Raw genomic sequence first — 20,865 nt, forward strand, 5'->3', positions numbered from 1 at the left:
ATATCGTGCCGGTTCGTTTATTACATACGCGGCTGAGCCGCGAAGTAACCGCCAGCTTAGTCTACCTCTCCCCCGATAATTGTCCGATCCGCACCAACGAACCACGAGGAGCGCCTGCCGTCTGTCCTACCATCTTCTTCGCGGTACGAGTCGGGGACCCGGAGAACGAGCTGTGGACATCATCCCTGGACCATCAACCCTGACCATCTACATCCCTGTGTGAGTGTGTCTGGTGTGTGCGGGCCCGTTTGTCCAGGGGATAAGTTAAGACTGTTCTTAAGGCTGCACTGTGTTTCTTCTTCTTCGCATCATTGTACAAAGTGTTAATAAACCAATCTGTTCTTCCTTTCTTCTTAATCCGACCGTATTAGTGATTTCTTCCATTGGGTAAGCGTGGCACGATTACAACCGCTCGGATCGGGTTTAGTACCTGTTAACGGCCCGATCATGGCTCGCTTTCGCTCGGCGTTTCCACTGCAACCGTGGTTCGGGCAGGTTATTTCCTTGCTTCCTGGGAGGCGCTGGTAATTAGGTAATATGAATAATTCGGCTACCACCCTATTCAGCGCTGACCGGAAGGAACGTCATAGCCCCGGATCGCGTCGGCGAGATAAAAGACAAGGGGATTAATCCCCCCCTTGGTAAGGGGGAGGCCGACGTTGAGATCCGCAACAATATGTTTTTGCTTGTCCGATTGTTTTTTTTTGTAATTGATGTTAGCTCTTACACGAGCCTCGATCTTGTATACAAAACAAAATAAACCCTTCTAGCCCGGATAGCTTGTTTGCTTTGTTCCACCAAGGGAACTTTGATTTTCCGAACGGCTGAGATTTTACAAATGGGGATCGACTCCTAGGCGGTGGTATATCTAGATTTGAGGAAGTTGCTCTGAAAGGTGTCAATGTTCTCATGAGCGAGCTCTGCACACGTCCTCAGAGCAATGCCTGGAGAAGCTGACCCAATTGGCCTTGGAAAAGTTCCATGAGGGGGTCTGTCAATGTCCTCTTGGTCCCTTTCCAATTTGAGGGTGGCGATCACGAGCAGATACCCACTATACCCAAACTGTTTGAGTGGACCCACTATTCACGCCTCGCTGCTGCAGATGAGGAGAAGACTGCCCAGTGAATGGATTAGTACTGATTGGATTAGTACACCAATTTAGTTAGTACTTTTAGGCAGGTCATCAGTTTTGGTCTTACTGATAAGTGATAACGGCATATGTTGGGTCTTAATTTTGGGGGGCCTGAAGGACAGCCTCAGCATAAGATAGTTTCCCTTGAGTTTTCACCTGTTGGATCTGGGCAGCTCTTTTGGAATTCAGGGCTCCCCTCCTCCTCAAACCCCACACCTCCCCTCCTCCTCCTCAAACCCCACCACCCCCTCCTCAAACCCCACACCCCTCCTCAAACCCCACACCCCTCCTCCTCAAACCCCACACCCCCTCCTCAAACCCCACACCCCTCCTCCTCAAACCCCACCTCCTCCTCAAACCCCACACCCCTCCTCCTCCTCCTCAAACCCCACTACCTCCTCCTCAAACCACACACTCCTCCTTCTCAAACCCCACCACCCCCTCCTCAAACTCCACACCCCCTCCTCCTCCTCCTCAACCCCACACCCCCTCCTCCTCCTCAACCCCCCACCCCCCTCCTCAAACCCCCACCCCCTCCTCAAACCCCCACCCCCTCCTCAAACCCCCCACCCCCCTCCTCAAACCCCCCACCCCCCTCCTCAAACCCCCCACCCCCCTCCTCAAACCCCCACCCCCCTCCTCAAACCCCCACCGCCCTCCTCAAACCCCCACCGCCCTCCTCAAACCCCCACCCCCCTCCTCAAACCCCCACCCCCTCCTCAAACCCCCACCCCCTCCTCAAACCCCCACCCCCCCTCCTCAAACCCCACCCCCCTCCTCAAACCCCCACCCCCCTCCTCAAACCCCACACCCCTCCTCAAACCCCACACCCCTCCTCCTCAACCCCACACCCCTCCTCAAACCCCACCTCCTCCTCCTTAAACCCCACACCCCCTCCTCATCCTCAAACCCCACCTCCTCCTCCTCAATCCACACCTCCTCCTCCTCAAACCCCACACCCCCTCCTCCTCAAACCCCACCATCTCCTCCTCAAACCCACACCCCCCGCCTCCTTCTCAAACCCACCACCCCCTCCTCAGACCCCACACCCTCCTCCTCCTCAAACCCCACACCCCCTCCTCAAACCCCACACCCCCTCCTCAAACCCCACACCCCCTCCTCAAACCCCACACCCCTCCTCCCCCACCACCTCCTCCTCAAATCCCACACCCCCTCCTCCTCCTTCTCAAACCCCACCACCCCTCCTCAAATCCCACACCCCCTCCTCCTCAAACCCCACTACCCCTTCCTCAAATCCCACACCCCCGTCCTCCTCCTCAAACCCCACACCCCCCTCCTCCTCCTCAAACCCACACCCCCTCCTCCTCCTCAAACCCCACTACCCCCTCCTCAAACCCCACATCCCCTCTTTCCTCAAACCCCACACCCCTCCTCCTCCTCAAACCCCACCTCTGCTCTTCAAACCCCACACCCCCGTCCTCCACCTCAAACCCCACCACCTCCTCCGCCTCAAACCCCACACCCCTCCGCCTCCTCAAACCCCACCACCTCCTCCTCCTCCTCAAACCCCACACCCCTCCTCCTCCTCAAACCCCACCACCTCCTCCTCAAACCCACCCCCCTTCCTCCTTCTCAAACCCCACCACCTCCTTCCTCAAACCCCACACCTCCTCCTCAAACCCCACACCTCCTCCCTCCACCTCAAACCCCCTCCCTCCACGTCAAACCCCACACCCCCTCCCTCCACGTCAAACCCCAACCCCTCCCTCCTCAAACCCCACACCCCACCTCCTTCTCAAACCCCCCCTCCTCCTCCTCAAACCCCACCATCCCCTCCTCAAACCCCACCCATCTCCTCCTCAAACCCCACACCCCCTCCTCCTCCTCAAACCCCACACCCCCTCCTCAAACCCCACCACCCCTCCTCAAACCCCACCACCCCTCCTCAAACCCCACACTCCTCCTCCTCCTCAAACCCCACCACCGCCTCCTCAAACCCCACCACACCCTCCTCAAACCCCACCACACCCTCCTCAAACCCCACCACACCCTCCTCAAACCCCACCCCCTCCTCAAACCCCACACTCCTCCTCCTCCTTCTCAAACCCCACAACCCCCTCCTCAAACCCCACCACCACCTCCTCCTTCTCAAACCCCACCACCCCTCCTCAAACCCCACACTCCTCCTCCTCCTTCTCAAACCCCACCACCCCTCCTCAAACCCCACCACCCCTCCTCAAACCCCACCACCCCCTCCTCAAACCCCACCACCCCCTCCTCAAACCCCACACTCCTCCTCCTCCTTCTCAAACCCCACCACCCCCTCCTCCTCAAACCCCACCACCCCCTCCTCAAACCCCACCACCCTCTCCTCCAACCCCACCACCGCCTCCCTCCCTGCCTGCAATGGCATCGTTGAAGCCATACCCCCACCGGGCACCGGTTCAGATGAAGGTTCGAGATCAACCGATTTATTTCCGCATCCACCAGGCGATCGTCATATTCGCCAACAACAACAACTCATAACACACACGTCGCAGACATATTTCGACTCGCGCGATAAATTCTCGGGAGATCTTGAATATTGAATGTTAATTTTAAGTTGAAAGTCAAAAGTCGATGTGAACACTTTCCCACGAAAACATAACGCAAGGCAGGCCACCGAGAATCGTTCACTGGGCCTACCAACATGGCGGCTGTGCGGAGGAAAGGGGCCGTGAAGTGGCGACACAATGGTGCGTGCAATGTGTTCATTCCAGTCTAATACATTTACAGTTCAAACTAAACTAACACCGAACTTGCTGATATTAATGTTCGAATAATGTTTCTTCGTTCTTACAACGATGTAAAGTATCCTGATTGAACATTGTTTTTCGTATTTTACGAAAAAACAAAGCGGTGTAGAACTAATAAAGCATACGTTCCCAATTTGTTTGCTTTTTTTTTATACTAACACCTCATTTTTATTACTTCAAACGTACATATTTAAATTATTCGTTTCCTCAGGTTTTAAGACAAGAAAAATGTATGGCGTTTAAATTATAGTTTTGCCATTTAGTGTTTATGTTTAAAATTAAAATGATATCAACGAATCGTTGAAGGTGCTTTTCGGAAGTGCAGAATGTGTCCTCGAAGTACAATGCGAACAATACAATAAATACATCATACAATCACTACATCATACAATGCCACATTCATATAATCCTTTGTAGTTTTGACTGATTTAAAGAAGAGAAGTTTAAGTTAGAGATTTATGGTGGTGTAGCAGACGGACGACAACGGCGGTATACGGGGGGGGGGGGGGGAAATGGTCGCGGGTTCGGCAGCTGAAGAAGACGAAGAAAAAATTAGAAGGAAAAGAGGGAAGAGGTAGAATAAGGAAAGAGAGGAAGAAGCAACGATCGTTTGTTTTGAATCGCGTGCGTCGTTACAAGAAGGTAAAGTCCGTTCGCGTTATCTCCGAAAAATCCACATCTTTCGGAATTATTTTCATTTTCCTCTGCAGGATTGTTAAATTCTCTCTGATAATCCTTTATACATCAGCTGCTTCACGATTGTAACAAATTACGCGCTGCACGTCACGCGCGTTTTGTCCGGAAACACATTACGTCATTAGGGCTTCCGTTAGGCCTGGTTACTGTGCGCGGGTTCTTGTTGTTCACTTTGAGGATGAATACACCATGTGTACGTGTACCCCTCACACAACAACTCGCCACCATGTGTACCCCTCACACAACAACTCGCCACCATGTCACCCTCACACAACAACTCGCCACCATGTGTACTCCTCACACAACAACTCGCCACCATGTGACCCTCACACAACAACTCGCCACCATGTGATCCTCACACAACAACTCGCCACCATGTGTACCCCTCACACAACAACTCGCCACCATGTGTACCCCTCACACAACAACTCGCCACCATGTCACCCTCACACAACAACTCGCCACCATGTGTACCCCTCACACAACAACTCGCCACCATGTGTACCCCTCACACAACAACTCGCCACCATGTCACCCTCACACAACAACTCGCCACCATGTGTACCCCTCACACAACAACTCGCCACCATGTGTACCCCTCACAAAACAACTCGCCACCATGTAACCCCTCAAACAACAACTCGCCACCATGTAACCCCTCACACAACAACTCGCCACCATGTAACCCCTCAAACAACAACTTGTCACCATGTAACCCCTCACACAACAACTCGCCACCATGTAACCCCTCAAACAACAACTTGTCACCATGTAACCCCTCACACAACAACTCGCCACCATGTAACCCCTCAAACAACAACTCGCCACCATGTAACCCCTCAAACAACAACTCGTCACCATGTAACCCCTCACACAACAACTCGCCACCATGTAACCCCTCACACAACAACTCGCCGCCATGTAACCCCTCACACAACAACTCGCCACCATGTAACCCCTCAAACAACAACTTGTCACCATGTAACCCCTCAAACAACAACTCGCCACCATGTAACCCCTCACACAACAACTCGCCACCATGTAACCCCTCACACAACAACTCGCCACCATGTAACCCCTCACACAACAACTCGCCACCATGTAATCCCTCACACAACAACTCGCCACCATGTAACCCCTCACACAACAACTCGCCACCATGTAATCCCTCACACAACAACTCGCCACCATGTAATCCCTCACACAACAACTCGCCACCATGTAATCCCTCACACAACAACTCGCCACCATGTAACCCTTCACACAACAACTCGCCACCATGTAACCCCTCACACAACAACTCGCCACCATGTAACCCCTCACACAACAACTCGCCACCATGTAACCCCTCACACAACAACTCGCCACCATGTAACCCCTCACACAACAACTCGCCACCATGTAACCCCTCACACAACAACTCGCCACCATGTAATCCCTCACACAACAACTCGCCACCATGTAATCCCTCACACAACAACTCGCCACCATGTAACCCCTCACACAACAACTCGCCACCATGTAACCCCTCACACAACAACTCGCCACCATGTAATCCCTCACACAACAACTCGCCACCATGTAATCCCTCACACAACAACTCGCCACCATGTAATCCCTCACACAACAACTCGCCACCATGTAATCCCTCACACAACAACTCGCCACCATGTAATCCCTCACACAACAACTCGCCACCATGTAACCCCTCACACAACAACTCGCCACCATGTAACCCCTCACACAACAACTCGCCACCATGTAATCCCTCACACAACAACTCGCCACCATGTAATCCCTCACACAACAACTCGCCACCATGTAATCCCTCACACAACAACTCGCCACCATGTAACTCCTCACACAACAACTCGCCACCATGTAACCCCTCACACAACAACTCGCCACCGTGTAACCCCTCACACAACAACTCGCCACCGTGTAACCCCTCACACAACAACTCGCCACCATGTAATCCCTCACACAACAACTCGCCACCATGTAACCCCTCACACAACAACTCGCCACCATGTAACCCCTCACACAACAACTCGCCACCATGTAACCCCTCACACAACAACTCGCCACCATGTAACCCCTCAAACGACAACTCGCCACCATGTAACCCCTCAAACAACAACTCGCCACCATGTCACCCCTCAAACAACAACTCGCCACCATGTAACCCCTCAAACAACAACTCGCCACCATGTAACCCCTCACACAACAACTCGCCACCATGTAACCCCTCACACAACAACTCGCCACCATGTAACCCCTCACACAACAACTCCCCACCATGTAACCCCTCAAACAACAACTCGCCACCATGTAACCCCTCAAACAACAACTTGTCACCATGTAACCCCTCACACAACAACTCGCCACCATGTAACCCCTCACACAACAACTCGCCACCATGTAACCCCTCACACAACAACTCGCCACCATGTAACCCCTCACACAACAACTCGCCACCATGTAACCCCTCAAACAACAACTCGCCACCATGTAACCCCTCAAACAACAACTCGCCACCATGTAACCCCTCAAACAACAACTCGCCACCATGTAACCCCTCAAACAACAACTCGCCACCATGTAACCCCTCACACAACAACTCGCCACCATGTAACCCCTCAAACAACAACTCGCCACCATGTAACCCCTCAAACAACAACTCGGCACCATGTAACCCCTCACACAACAACTCGCCACCATGTAACCCCTCACACAACAACTCGCCACCATGTAACCCCTCAAACAACAACTCGGCACCATGTAACCCCTCAAACAACAACTCGGCACCATGTAACCCCTCACACAACAACTCGCCACCATGTAACCCCTCAAACAACAACTCGCCACCATGTAACCCCTCAAACAACAACTCGCCACCATGTAACCCCTCAAACAACAACTTGTCACCATGTAACCCCTCACACAACAACTCGCCACCATGTAACCCCTCACACAACAACTCGCCACCATGTAACCCCTCAAACAACAACTTGTCACCATGTAACCCCTCACACAACAACTCGCCACCATGTAACCCCTCACACAACAACTCGCCACCATGTAACCCCTCAAACAACAACTCGGCACCATGTAATCCCTCACACAACAACTCGCCACCATGTAATCCCTCACACAACAACTCGCCACCATGTAACCCCTCAAACAACAACTCGCCACCATGTAACCCCTCACACAACAACTCGCCACCATGTAACCCCTCAAACAACAACTCGCCACCATGTAACCCCTCAAACAACAACTCGCCACCATGTAACCCCTCAAACAACAACTTGTCACCATGTAACCCCTCACACAACAACTCGCCACCATGTAACCCCTCACACAACAACTCGCCACCATGTAACCCCTCACACAACAACTCGCCACCATGTAACCCCTCAAACAACAACTCGCCACCATGTAACCCCTCAAACAACAACTCGCCACCATGTAACCCCTCAAACAACAACTTGTCACCATGTAACCCCTCAAACAACAACTCGCCACCATGTAACCCCTCACACAACAACTCGCCACCATGTAACCCCTCACACAACAACTCGCCACCATGTAACCCCTCAAACAACAACTCGCCACCATGTAACCCCTCAAACAACAACTTGTCACCATGTAACCCCTCACAAAACAACTCGCCATGCATGATCGCATGACCTTTGACCCGACATCCGTGGTCCATTGCTTTTCTAATTGGTCATACAAATTTTCCCTTTGTTCAACTTCAGAGGTCTGCAAGTCTGCACATGCTCAGTCCCACACAAGCACACACGGAGTACACTGTTACATACCTTTGTAGTCTTTATTGTCATGCATGAGAATATTATATGTAATGTGTACAATCATGATAAGATGTTGCGTTATTTCATTGTCCAATGTTTGAATATGTTTCCAGCAAGACAAATGTCAGACGTTGATGATTACAGGCGGCCAATGAAATCTGTCAAACCTCAAAAGCCTTTTCGGACCCTCTACGAAAATCATTACCTACCTTTCCAGAACTGTTCTCAATCGATGGTGGAATGTCAATTGCATCAGGAAAGGGTAAGCAATTAAAATGTTGGAAAAAAAAAAAAATGAACATAAAAACGTGACCGAAATTATTTTATGGAATAATTTGGATCAGGACAATTGTCATTTGTTACTGGTAATAGTTCATATTTGTGTGAAAGAAAATAATCTCTTTTTGCAGCAACGCAACTAGTCAGGTTCACTATGTCAATAAATTATATTTCGTTCAAAATCATGGTAGATTAGCAAACCTATACATTTTTGGAAGGTTATAGCATAAGGAAACTAAAAATCAATGTTTACATTTGGAGAGATACCTGTATGGCGGCCATTTTGGATTTTCAAAATGGCCACTGTAAAATACATATTTTGTTCAATTTCTGCCTCTAATTACCCTAAAAACTTTTAAAATATACTAAACCTATATTTTCAGGGACAAGGAATCCAATGAAAGTATCAAATTAGTGCTATGGGGAATGGTAAGACACGAATCAAAGGTTTTGAATTGCAAAATACTGTCTTTATATTCGCGACAAGTTGCATAATCAAATACATGTTATCATTTTGTACAGGCAGTTAATAACATCAAAATGTGTCACAATAATTCATATCACCAAACATACACAGGCAGTCAGCAAAATCATATATACACATGCAGTCAGTATAACTTCACATCTACACAGGCAGTCAATGACAAAATATACACAGGCAGTCAATGGCATCAAACATACACGATTACAGAATATGCCATTTAGAGTTCGTCATCACTGTCCTGTGTGTCGTATCCGACAATATAGTCCGCATCGTTTTCACAGTCCGTTCCACACAAGCAAAGGTCGATCAAATTGATTGGCAAATCGAATTGGTCAAATGGTCGATCGAATCGAATTCGATGAATCGAATCGAATCGAATCGATCGAATTGGTCGAATGGTCGAATGGTCGATCGAAGCGATTGGTCGAATGGTCGAATTGGTCGAATTGGTCGAATGGTCGAATGGTCGAATTGGTCAAATGGTCGAATTGGTCGAATGGTCGATCGAAGCGATTGGTCGAATGGTCGAATTGGTCGAATGGTCGATCGAAGCGTTTGGTCGAATTGGTCGAATGGTCGAATCGAATTGGTCGGAATTGGCAAATGTAAACATTGATTTTCAGATTTTCCATGTAATAACGTTTCCAAAAATGTATAGGTTTGCTAATCTACTGTAGCGGCTACCGCTGGGTTTTCACAATCGCCTTGCACCTATCAAGGACGCGGAGCGATCACCATGCCGGGCTCGTCGAGGACGCCCGGGCAGGCCCGCGCTCAACTTGCCAGGCCTCGGTCGGGATGCCCGGGCAGGCTCGCCCTCAACTTGCCAGGACGCTGGGCCACGCCCCCTCTCGCCTTTCCTGGGCAAACGCTCCGGGATAATATGTATATATATTGCTGCCCGATAAACGGGCTTTTCAGAGTGCCTGAGTGTTTGGTTTGATTAAAGCAACTCGGATGAATTCCAGCTTTTTGTCGCGTCCATTCTTCCGATCGACGTGGGAGCCCCAGCTCCTTCATTGGTGACCTACCGACATGGACACGGCAGTCGCCCTTAAACTGCCTACCTTCTGGGAGGCTCACGCGGCGGTTTGGTTCGCACAGGCGGATTCCCTGTTCGCCCTGCGAGGCATCACGGCCGACGACACCCGCTTCCACCATGTGGTAGCAGCGCTCGGTTCGGCCACCGCGGCCCGCGCCCTGAGCCTCCTCGAGAGCCCGCCAGCCGCTGACAAATACGGCGCGATTAAGAAGCTTCTCCTCGACGCTTTCACCCTCCCATCGGCGGAACGCGCACGGCGCCTGCTCGACCTGCCCGAGCTCGGCGACACGCGCCCTTCCGAGCGAATGGACTACATGCTTTCACTGCTCGGCGAGCACTCTCCGGCATTCCTGTTCCGGGAGCTGTTCCTCCGTCAGCTGCCTAACCCGGTACGCCTCGCCCTGGCAAGCACGACGATCACAGATCCCCGGGCCCTTGCCAGAGAAGCCGAAAAGATCTCCGCCGCAGGACAGCGCATCGCAGCGGCGACATGGGACCCACCGCCGTCCGACGCAACACCCATGGCGCCCGAGCACCCGGCACGGTCGACGACCGAACTGCCGACGCAATTGGCGGCCGCTACACCGAGCCGACCACCTCCAGCACGACGACCGGGGCCTCCACCTGACCAAGCGTGGTGTTACTATCATGCCAGGTTCGGACAGAAGGCCCGGACATGCCGACCCCCGTGCACCTTCGGCAGGCCGGGAAACGACCGGGCCGGCGTTCATTACCAGCCATGAGCGCCGGCCACACGGGCAACTTACTGTTCATCACAGATAAAGCGTCCGGACGGCGCTTCCTGTGCGACACCGGCGCCCAACTGAGCGTCATACCCGCCTCTGACCAGGACAGGCAATCCGCGGTTTGCGGCCCCTCCTTGGTTGCGGCCAACGGATCGACCATCCGCACCTTCGGCCCGCGCAACGTCACCCTCTGCTTCGGCGGCCAACGCTTTGCTTGGACGTTTGTAACCGCAAACGTGCCCATGGCTCTGCTAGGCGCCGACTTCCTCTGCGCACACGGACTGCTGGTGGACGTCCAACGGCGTCGTTTAATCAACGCCGAAACCTTCAGCTCCCTGGTATGCACATTGAGCAGCTCCGCGCCGACCGAGCTGGCATGCGCCGTCCCGGCGGCGAACGAGTTTGCTCGCCTGCTCACGGAGTTCCCGGCCCTCACGCGGCCGACGTTTTCGGCCGTCGCAGTACGACATGGGATCGAGCACCACATACCAACCACGGGCCCGCCGGTCTACGCCAGGGCCCGCCGCCTCGACCCAGCCAAGCTCGCCGTGGCGAAGGCCGAATTCGACGCGTTGGAGCACCTCGGCATCATGCGGCGCTCCGATAGCGCGTGGGCCTCGCCACTGCACATCGTGCCAAAGCCGGGGGGTGGATGGCGCCCGTGTGGCGACTACCGCCGTCTCAATGACGCTACCACCCCCGACAGGTACCCGATCCCGCATATCCAAGACTTCTCCGCCCGTCTGGCGGGACGGGTCATTTTTTCGAAAATTGATCTCATACGGGGATATCACCAGGTACCTGTCAGGGCGGCCGACGTCCCTAAAACGGCAGTCATCACGCCGTTCGGCTTATTCGAATTCTTGCGGATGCCGTTTGGTCTCAAGAACGCGGCTCAGGCGTTCCAGCGCTTGATGGACGGCGTGCTGCGTGACCTGCCGTTCCTTTTCGTTTACCTGGACGACATCCTCGTCGCCAGCACGTCCCGGGCCGAGCACCTCCTCCACCTCCGAACACTGTTCGGGCGCCTCAGCGAGCACGGCCTCATCGTCAACCCGGCCAAATGCCACTTCGGCACGACGGCCGTTGATTTTTTGGGCCACCACATCACCAAGAATGGGGCCGTGCCGCTGCCAACCAAGGTCGAGGCCATCACCACATTCCCGCGTCCCCGCACCATAAAGGCCCTGCAGGAATTCCTGGGAATGGTGAATTTTTATCACCGCTTCGTCCCCCGCGCTGCTCAACTCATGCGGCCCCTCTACGAAGCCCTCCGGGGCAAGCCGGCCAAGCACGACATCGCCTGGTCCGCAGCAATGGATGCGGCCTTCCAAAGCTCAAAGCGGGCCCTCGCCGACGCAACACTGCTCGCTCACCCGGTGCTCAACGCTCCCATCGCCCTCACCACGGATGCCTCCGACTACGCGGTGGGCGCCGTACATGAGCAATGGGTGAACGGGGTTTGGCAGCCACTCGCCTTTTTCAGCCGGCAGCTCCGGCCGAACGAGCTCAAATACAGCACGTTTGACCGGGAGCTCCTCGGTCTACACCTGGCCGTCCGCCATTTCCGCCACCTCCTGGAGGGCCGACCTTTCACGGCGTTCGTCGACCACTAGCCGTTGGTTTACGCCATGGCCAAGGTCACGGAGCCGTGGTCGGCCCGCCAACAGCGCCACCTCTCCGCCGTGTCGGAGTTTACCACGGACATCCGGCACGTCGCCGGCAAAAACAACGCCGTGGCCGACTGTCTTTCCCGGGCCAGCGCGAACGCGGTCCACCTGGGCGTGGACTTTGCGCTTATGGCGGCGGACCAAACCACCGACACCACGGTGCAAGCCCTCCGGGCGGCGGACACGGGCCTCCGCCTGGCCGACATCCCCTTCGCGGACACTGTCCTGCTCTGCGACGTCTCCCAAGACCAGCCTCGCCCCATCGTGCCCGTCACCTGGCAACGCCGCATCTTCGCCTCCCTCCACGGCCTTTCCCACCCGGGCCGGAAAGCTTCCCAGAAGCTGGTGTCGGCGCGATTCGTCTGGCACGGCCTTCGTCGGGACGTCCGCGATTGGACCAGCACCTGCACGGCCTGCCAACGGGCCAAGGTCCACCGACACACCCAGGCCCCGCTGGCACCTTTCACCGTGCCCGAACGACGTTTCAACCATGTCAACGTGGATCTGGTGGGCCCCCTCCCCCCGTCACGGGGGTTCACACACCTGCTCACCATGGTGGACAGGACCACCAGGTGGCCGGAGGCCGTTCCCCTCGTCTCCACCACCACCGCCGACGTGGCGCAGGCTTTCATCGCCACCTGGGTCGCCCGCTTCGGCGCACCGGCGGACATCTCGTCAGACCGCGGACCACAGTTCACCTCCGAGCTGTGGGGCGTGGTCGCCCGCAACCTGGGGGTCAAGCTCCACCGTACTACGGCCTACCACCCCCAAGCAAACGGGTTGTGCGAGCGATTCCACCGCTCCATGAAGGCCGCGCTCATGGCCGGCCTTCAAGACGGCGGTTGGGCCGACCGGCTGCCGTGGGTCCTTTTGGGCCTCCGCACGGCCCCCAAGGAGGACCTCCAGGCATCCACCGCCGAGCTTGTCTATGGCCAGGCGCTACGCGTCCCGGGCGAATTCGTGCCCGACGCTACCAGTCCCTGGTCCGCAGCTCACCAGCGCTCGGACCTCCAGGAGGCCGCCCGACGGTTTGCCCCCGTGCCAACATCCCACCACGGTGACCCCCAGTCCTACGTCCCCCCAGCACTTCGCACAGCGGAGTATGTTTTTGTGCGTCACGACGCACATCGGGGGCCACTCCGGCCGCCGTACGACGGGCCCTTCCGGGTGCTGCGACGGGACGACAAGTCGTTCGTCATCGACATCGGCGGCAGGTCGGACCGGATTGCGGTGGACCACCTCAAGCCGGCGCACGTGGACGTCGACCACCCACCACGGGTGGCCCTTCCGCCGCGGCGAGGCCGCCCCCCGTCCACGGTGCCCCCCACTCGACCGCCCACCACCACACCGGACCCCCTCCCACGACCCGCCAGGGGTCGCTTCGGCCGGGTCATCAGGACCCCCCTCAAATTGACCCTGCCGGTGCAAGTCGATTCTGGGGGGACGTGTGTAGCGGCTACCGCTGGGTTTTCACAATCGCCTTGCACCTATCAAGGACGCGGAGCAATCACCATGCCGGGCTCGTCCAGGACGCCCGGGCAGGCCCGCGCTCAACTTGCCAGGCCTCGGTCGGGACGCCCGGGCATGCCCGGGCAGGCTCGCCCTCAACTTGCCAGGCCGCAGCCAGGACGCTGGGCCACGCCCCCTCTCGCCTTTCCTGGGCAAACGCTCCGGGATAATATGTATATATATTGCTGCCCGATAAACGGGCTTTTCAGAGTGCCTGAGTGTTTGGTTTGATTAAAGCAACTCGGATGAATTCCAGCTTTTTGTCGCGTCCATTCTTCCGATCGATGTGGGAGCCCCAGCTCCTTCACTACCATGATTTTGAACGAAAAAACGTAGTGAACCTGACTAAACGTCCGTTTTAGGCTCTTCACGTGTCGTGTCATTTTAACACAGCTGAGAGAAGTTCCGGTGGCCGGAACACAAGCTTCACTGCGGATGGAACCAATTTGTCAAGTCCAGCAAGCGTGACAACCTGTGATCCAGTGCAGGGCAGCCTTTCAAATATGTCTGGTTTGTGTTTGCTTGAGGAGTCTGTGTGTTCATGTACATTTTACTTTTCTTGTCGCTCGGATAATTACATTAAAATAATGTTTGTTTTTTGTTTTTTTTACCAGTTGGGATCTAAACAAAATGGCTTTAATGTGATTGATTTTGTCTGTTTGAGTGTTTACCTGTAGAAAAAGATTACGTGTGCATAAATGCATAGTAAAGGTTATATTTCCTACACAAGGTTGACACGCAACTTCATGCATGTAAGTATTTAAGGTGCAATAAGTCATTGCTTTTCCTTTTTGACACAAAATTATTTTCTTTTTTTATAGACGAGCACAAGAGAATATTCACAATACTTGAAGAAATAAAACAACACATGAAACGACAAACGGCAATGCTCAAAACCGTACTTGAGCGACCGCAGACACAGGAGGTCGAATGGTCCATCATGGACAAGTTCGATTTTCCCTTGAAAACGATGGAGGACGTTCGAATGGCAGAGGAAATGCTGGCAGACAATGCAACTGAAAAGGCACTGGTACGCTTCAAACCGTTTGTTTTTCATCTATTTTATAATTATTCTGAAATACAGGTTTATTGTCCGAGCGGTCTGGAGGCACCTTTCCCTTTTTAATCGAGTTTGTCCGTGTTTGCAGACGTAATCATTTTGGTGAAAAGAAACACCATTGCGTATAGGAGTTTGGTATGTCTGTGTAAACAATTAATTCTTGACATATGTGTATTGACATTCTCAATATCCTTGTAGATAACATATTTTCTTGGTCTGGGTGGAACGACACATGCTGATGTAAAACGCATCCTGCGTCGTGTTGTCAGCAACGCAACCCTCTTATGGTTAAACTGCCAAAATCAAGACTCTGCTCACCTTCACTCTTTCATTCCTCTTTTCTCCCGCCTCTGGAACAAACTCCCCCACTCCCTTCAATCCCTCCCCTCCCTCCAGGTCTTTAAAACGGCTGTTCACCACCATCTCTTATCTTCCCCCATCCAAAACCTTGATCTTTTCTACCCCCGCTAATTCACCCCAGATCCACTTTTTTGAAATACCAACTTCTGTCCTGGAAGTCCTTGGTGTCCTTGTGTTTTATACTTCTCCCCCCCCCCCCCCCCCTTCCCACGCCTCCTCCCCCCAAGCCCTCTCCCTCCCACACATCTCCCTGCTCTCAAATGTTGTGTTTGTGTGCTTCCCCTTCTCTCCCCATCTTATCTTCCGCTCCCTCTTTTTATATATTTTGTTTGTCTGGTTGATTTGTTTGTGAAGTAAATGTCAGCTCTTTCACGAGCCTCGATTCAGTATCCAAAAAAATAAATAAAAGTTGCTATGCAATTCAATTGGAAGGGGCGAGGAGGAAGAAAGTCTGCATTCTCCCAACTTGCATTAACAAGAACCATCAAAGGTATAAGATTGTTGCTGTTCATAGCATTGACCTTTTATAAAATTCCCTTTTATATATTCTTTTTTTTCACCTAAAAGGTTGTCATTGTCAAATGAAAATTGCATGAAATGTTCATAACTTTATACCTGGCAATGTAAAAAGCTTAAGTGATCATTAAAAGTTAAATAATGGTGCATCCTGTTCACATGTGTATTGTTTCAAAGGAACAAGGCCTCATCACGTTGGGGTTGTTTATATAAACCAGGAGCCCGGGGTGCTTGTTTTGCACGAAATCACCATTTGTCGAGCATGATTTCTATGCCTCCGCCAACGAAGTCGCCGGAGGCATTATGTTTTCAGGTTGTCCGTCCGTCCGTCCGTCCGTCCGTCTGTCTGTCTGTCTGTCTGTGATAGGTTTTCGTTACCACCATAACTTGAGAACGGCTAAAGGGATTTCAGTTAAACTTGGTACAGGTATGTATAATGAGGGAAAGATGAACTGATTAGATTTTGGGATCACGAGGCCAAAGGTCAGAGGTCATGTTAGGTAAAAAATCCTGTTACCGCGATACCTTGTGAACCAGTAATGGGATTTTGACCAAATTTGGTACAATTATGGAGAATAATGTAAAGATGAACTCATTAGATTTTGGGGTCAAGAAGTCAAAGGTCAAAGTCTGTAATAGGTCTTTAACTTGAGAATGGCTGAAGGGATCTAATTCAAACTTGGTACAGGTATGTATAACGTTGTAAAGATTAGCTTATTAGATTTTGGGGTCAAAGGTCAAATCTGTAATAGGTCCATAACTTGAGAACGGCTGAAGTGATACAATTCCAAATTGGTGCAGGTATGTATAATGATGTAAAGATTAACTGATTCGATGTTGGAGGTCAGAGGTCATGTCAGATAGAAATGTGAGAACTTGTGAACCACTGAAGGGATTTAAATCAAACTTGATACAAGTATTATATAATGATGTAATAATGTGGGCGGAGGAATATCAGTCGACGTCGTGACGTCAATGTGTGCCGTTCTAGTTTTTTTGAAAGGGTGACCATAGGCAATAGAAAAGTGCAGTCTTAAGGTTCCTGAGTGGTGGGTTAATGTATTAGGCCCATATATGTGTTGATTGCAGTGGAGCTGGTTTTGTAAACGTTCAACGTCACAATGCATGCTCTCCTGACCATATACATCATTCAAATCTTACAATATTTGCTATTAAGTTACTGTAGTAGTACCAGCATCCACTGGTGAAACCAAATTGGATTGATAGCTCAGAATTTTTATACTGTATGGATTTCATTTTTGGAAAATGGTAAAAACGACTTTCACCAAGGTCACTTTCTTCATGTTTGAGTGAGTGACACATACAAGTCGCCAGTCTAAACTTCGTGTTATTTATTCAGAAAACTTGGCCATGTCCTCCCGAACAAAATGAGTGCTATATGAGGTCCATATCTGCGAAAATCATTGAATTATAGGCCCACAAGTAAACACCTACCCTAGAGTGCAAATCGGTCAAATTGGGCAAAATAACTTTTATCACAATAATATCCTCTTGATATGAAGGTTTCATATGCAGCTAATAATTTATATCAATGCAATGCAGTCTGTAAACGTATGAGTAATGGCAGTCAGGTTTGATATTTGCTTCAAACACACATATTTAGTCAATAATGCACTTGACACACGAGCATAAAAAAATGAAATAATTATATTCACATGTAACATGTACGTACAGTACATATTTATATAAACCATATCATTATGCCTTAACCATCATAACACTCATCCACATCACTGTTATCCGCATCAGACCGTTCATCATCGATCCCCTCATCTGAGTCACAACTTGAACTGAGGTCACGACCGTCATCCTCAACCAAACCTGTTCAGGTTCAAGTTATCTGGCATTTGTGGCCAACCAAACCATTTAATATGTAGATTGCCATTATCATCCATATTCCAGCCACGTCGCATTGGATCCCATGTAATCGGAGTTGGTAGATGGGCATGCCTCCACAGGTATGTCACATAGTTTGTACGCAGCACCTTCTGATAGGGATCCGCTGCCTTGAGTTTCTGAAATGAGCTACTTCGCAAACCCGGTGACATGATTTTATTCAGCAGGAAAAAACGAGCATCATTCACACGGATGCATTTGGGTTCCACATATATAGCACGTACATACTTCTCCAAGCAACTCCGGCAACGGTTGCTAGAATGAGATGTGCATGGAAGAAGTTTCGGGAACTGAGTGGCGTGCTGATGATGAGGGGAGTGTCGTTGAAGCTGAAGGGAAAGTTGTATGCTGCATGTGTGAGAAGTGTTATGATTTATGGGAGCGAGACATGGGCAATGAACGTAGAGCAGCAACGAAGGCTGGAAAGGGTGGAAATGCGAATGGTTCGGTGGATGTGCGGAGTATCGTTGAGAGAGGAAGACAAATGATGAATTGCGAAAGATGATGGGAATAGAGCCTGTGATGGATGCTGTGAAGAGAAACAGGTTGAGATGGTTTGGTCATGTGTTGAGGAAGGATGAAAGTGACTAGTTGAGAAGAGTGATGGAAATGAATGTAGAAGGAAGTAGAGGACGGGGAAGACCGAGAAATACTTGGCTAAAGATGGTGGAAGAAGAAATGCGGGCAAGGGGGTTAACCAGGAGAGATGCAGAAAATAGGGCAAGATGGAGAAGATTGTCATGGGGACCGCAAGGCTAACCCCCGCTCTAGCAGGGAAAATGGCCTTAAAATGCCTGTTGTTGTTGTTGTTTTAAATACTTCTCCAAGCAAAGAAATGTGTCTGGTGTGAGTGTAGCTGATTGGCCAAAAACAGCCAAAGATGAAGCATGTGGTCTGTGCCAGTCCATCAAATCAAATGGTTGTGCTGTATCCTTGTGACTGAAAGCTGCTGAGAAGTCACCGCCGGTGAAAGGCGTGGTATGAGAGCTCTGCGGTGCACAAGGTTGGGCCCAAGACGTCTGCTAGCCGAGCTACATTGACCAGCCGCCGATTGTTGTTACCGTCGAGCCCCATATCCAGATATAGTCACCTGGTCAGTAAGAGTATTCTACACGTGGTACAGAGGCAGTAATGAGACATCTGTATCATCAGCGTTCTTTCACGTTTCCTGGTCCTGATGAAGAACATGAAGTCCACAAAAGCCACTTGAGGTTCGACATCAGCTGGTATATGGATCCGTTTCTTCTCTACCTTCTTGCCAAGAACAGTTCTGTTGGCCCAGTTTTCTGAATAAATAATACGAAGTTTAGACTCGCATCTTGTATGTGTCACTCACTCAAACTTGAAGGAAGTGACGTTGGTGAAAGTAGTTTTTACCATTTTCAGAAAATGAAATACATACAGTTTCAAAATTATGAGTTATCAATCCAATTTGGTTTCACGTGTGGATGCTGGTATTACTACAGTAACTACAGTGCTGGTATTACCAACTAGAACGGCACTTAGTAGAGAGCGTACCTCCGCCAGGTGAACAGTTTGTTTTGTATCCAAGAGTAGACCGGAAAATCACAATACAGAATCACATTTAATCAAAATCATCCGTCCACAACTTTTTGAGATATCCTGCTGTGTATCGTTTTTGGTCGTATCTCCCAATGGTGAAGAATCACTTTAAAAATTCAACTAGCTCGATCCGGTTCCGGATCGTCACCAAAATCGAATCGATTCTTCCTTGTCACACGCACAACCTGTCCAACAGGTTTCGTCCAAATACGTCCATAACCTTTTGAGATATCCTGCTATGTATAGTTTTGATCCTATCTCCCAATGGTGAAGAATCGCTTAAAAATTTAAACAATTCTCATATCCGAATTCATATTCAGATCTTCACCAAAATCAAATCGTCCTTGTCAGATACCCAACCTGTCCACCAAGTTGCACCCAAATCTGTCCACAACTTTTTTTAGGTATTCTGCTATGTATTGTTTTTGTCCCTATAATCCCAATTGTGAAGAATCACTTGAAAAATTATACGAGCAGGAACAAAATCTAATCCGGATCGTCACCAAAATCGAATCATTTTGTCCTTGTCACATACACTACCTCTCTGCCAAATTTCGTCCGAATCCATCCCCAACTTTTTGAGATATCCTGTTCACAAACAGACAGACATGGGTGAAAACATAACCTCCATCCACCTTTGGTGGCGGAGGTAAATATTGTAAGGTTTGAATGATGTATAGGGTCAGGAGAGCATACATTGTGATGTTGAACTTTTGCAAACCCACCACCAATGCAGTTAACACATGTATGGGCCAAATACATTAACCCACCGCTCAGGAACCTTAAGACTGCACTTTTCTATGGGGACCCCTTCATGAAAAAAAATCATGCGAGACAAATGGGTCATTCCGTGCAAAACAATCACCCCGGGCTCCTGGACTAATACGAGGTCGAAGCACATGCAAGTGCTGGTTTTGTACAAGTTTATGTGTGTAAACTTTAGTATATCAATTTTTTTTCCCAGTTGCAGCAAGAAAAGCTTCAGTTACTGAAGCTCAATGTGAGGACGTAATCAAATCGTGGCTGAGATACAGTGCTGACAGAGATGGTGGGCGCAAGAGTAATTACGAAAATTGCAGTTGCAGAAGCAGAAGACACTAAATGAGCATGCACGAAAGGTAATTACGAAATTTGATAATTTTGGTTTCTTTGCCAATCTTAATAAATGCATCCGAAGTTTGTGTGAACTTGCCAAAGCACTTGGTCACTATTGTATCCAAATATCAGCTTCTCAGCTCAAAAAGTGCCCGAGACGTCACCCAGGCTTTTAACGAACAAGAAAGCAAATGCAGTAAAAACTGAGTACCGTTCCCCCTT

At 50.8% G+C, this 20,865-nt stretch overlaps 2 protein-coding genes across 13 annotated transcripts in view; one reads left to right on the forward strand and one right to left on the reverse strand.

Annotated features, from left to right (window-relative positions):
* LOC144892684 (uncharacterized) overlaps positions 1-20,865 on the forward strand; it is an 88,328-nt gene that overhangs the window by 67,108 nt on the left and 355 nt on the right. Inside the window, exons 1-6 of one of the 8 annotated variants that reach the window (XM_078780808.1) lie at positions 3,859-4,530; positions 8,516-8,664; positions 14,526-14,642; positions 14,954-15,162; positions 15,281-16,042; positions 20,513-20,666. In XM_078780808.1, coding sequence (XP_078636934.1) covers positions 8,643-8,664; positions 14,526-14,642; positions 14,954-15,162; positions 15,281-15,286 — 354 coding nt within the window. In that variant the 5' untranslated portion in view covers positions 3,859-4,530; positions 8,516-8,642 and the 3' untranslated portion in view covers positions 15,287-16,042; positions 20,513-20,666. Of the gene's footprint in view, positions 1-23; positions 220-3,566; positions 3,829-3,858; positions 4,531-8,515; positions 8,665-14,115; positions 14,643-14,953; positions 15,163-15,280; positions 16,043-20,512; positions 20,667-20,865 lie in introns of those variants that run through there. The other 7 variants (XM_078780809.1, XR_013623900.1, XR_013623899.1 and 4 more) reach the window with 7 other exon arrangements.
* Positions 1-20,865, reverse strand: part of LOC137428924 (scavenger receptor cysteine-rich domain-containing group B protein-like) — an 87,424-nt gene that overhangs the window by 56,486 nt on the left and 10,073 nt on the right. The gene's annotated exons all lie outside the window — the stretch shown is intronic.

Source organism: Myxine glutinosa, chromosome 6 (genome assembly GCF_964187855.1).
Source record: "Myxine glutinosa chromosome 6, kmMyxGlut1.1, whole genome shotgun sequence".
Lineage (NCBI taxonomy): Eukaryota > Metazoa > Chordata > Myxini > Myxiniformes > Myxinidae > Myxine > Myxine glutinosa.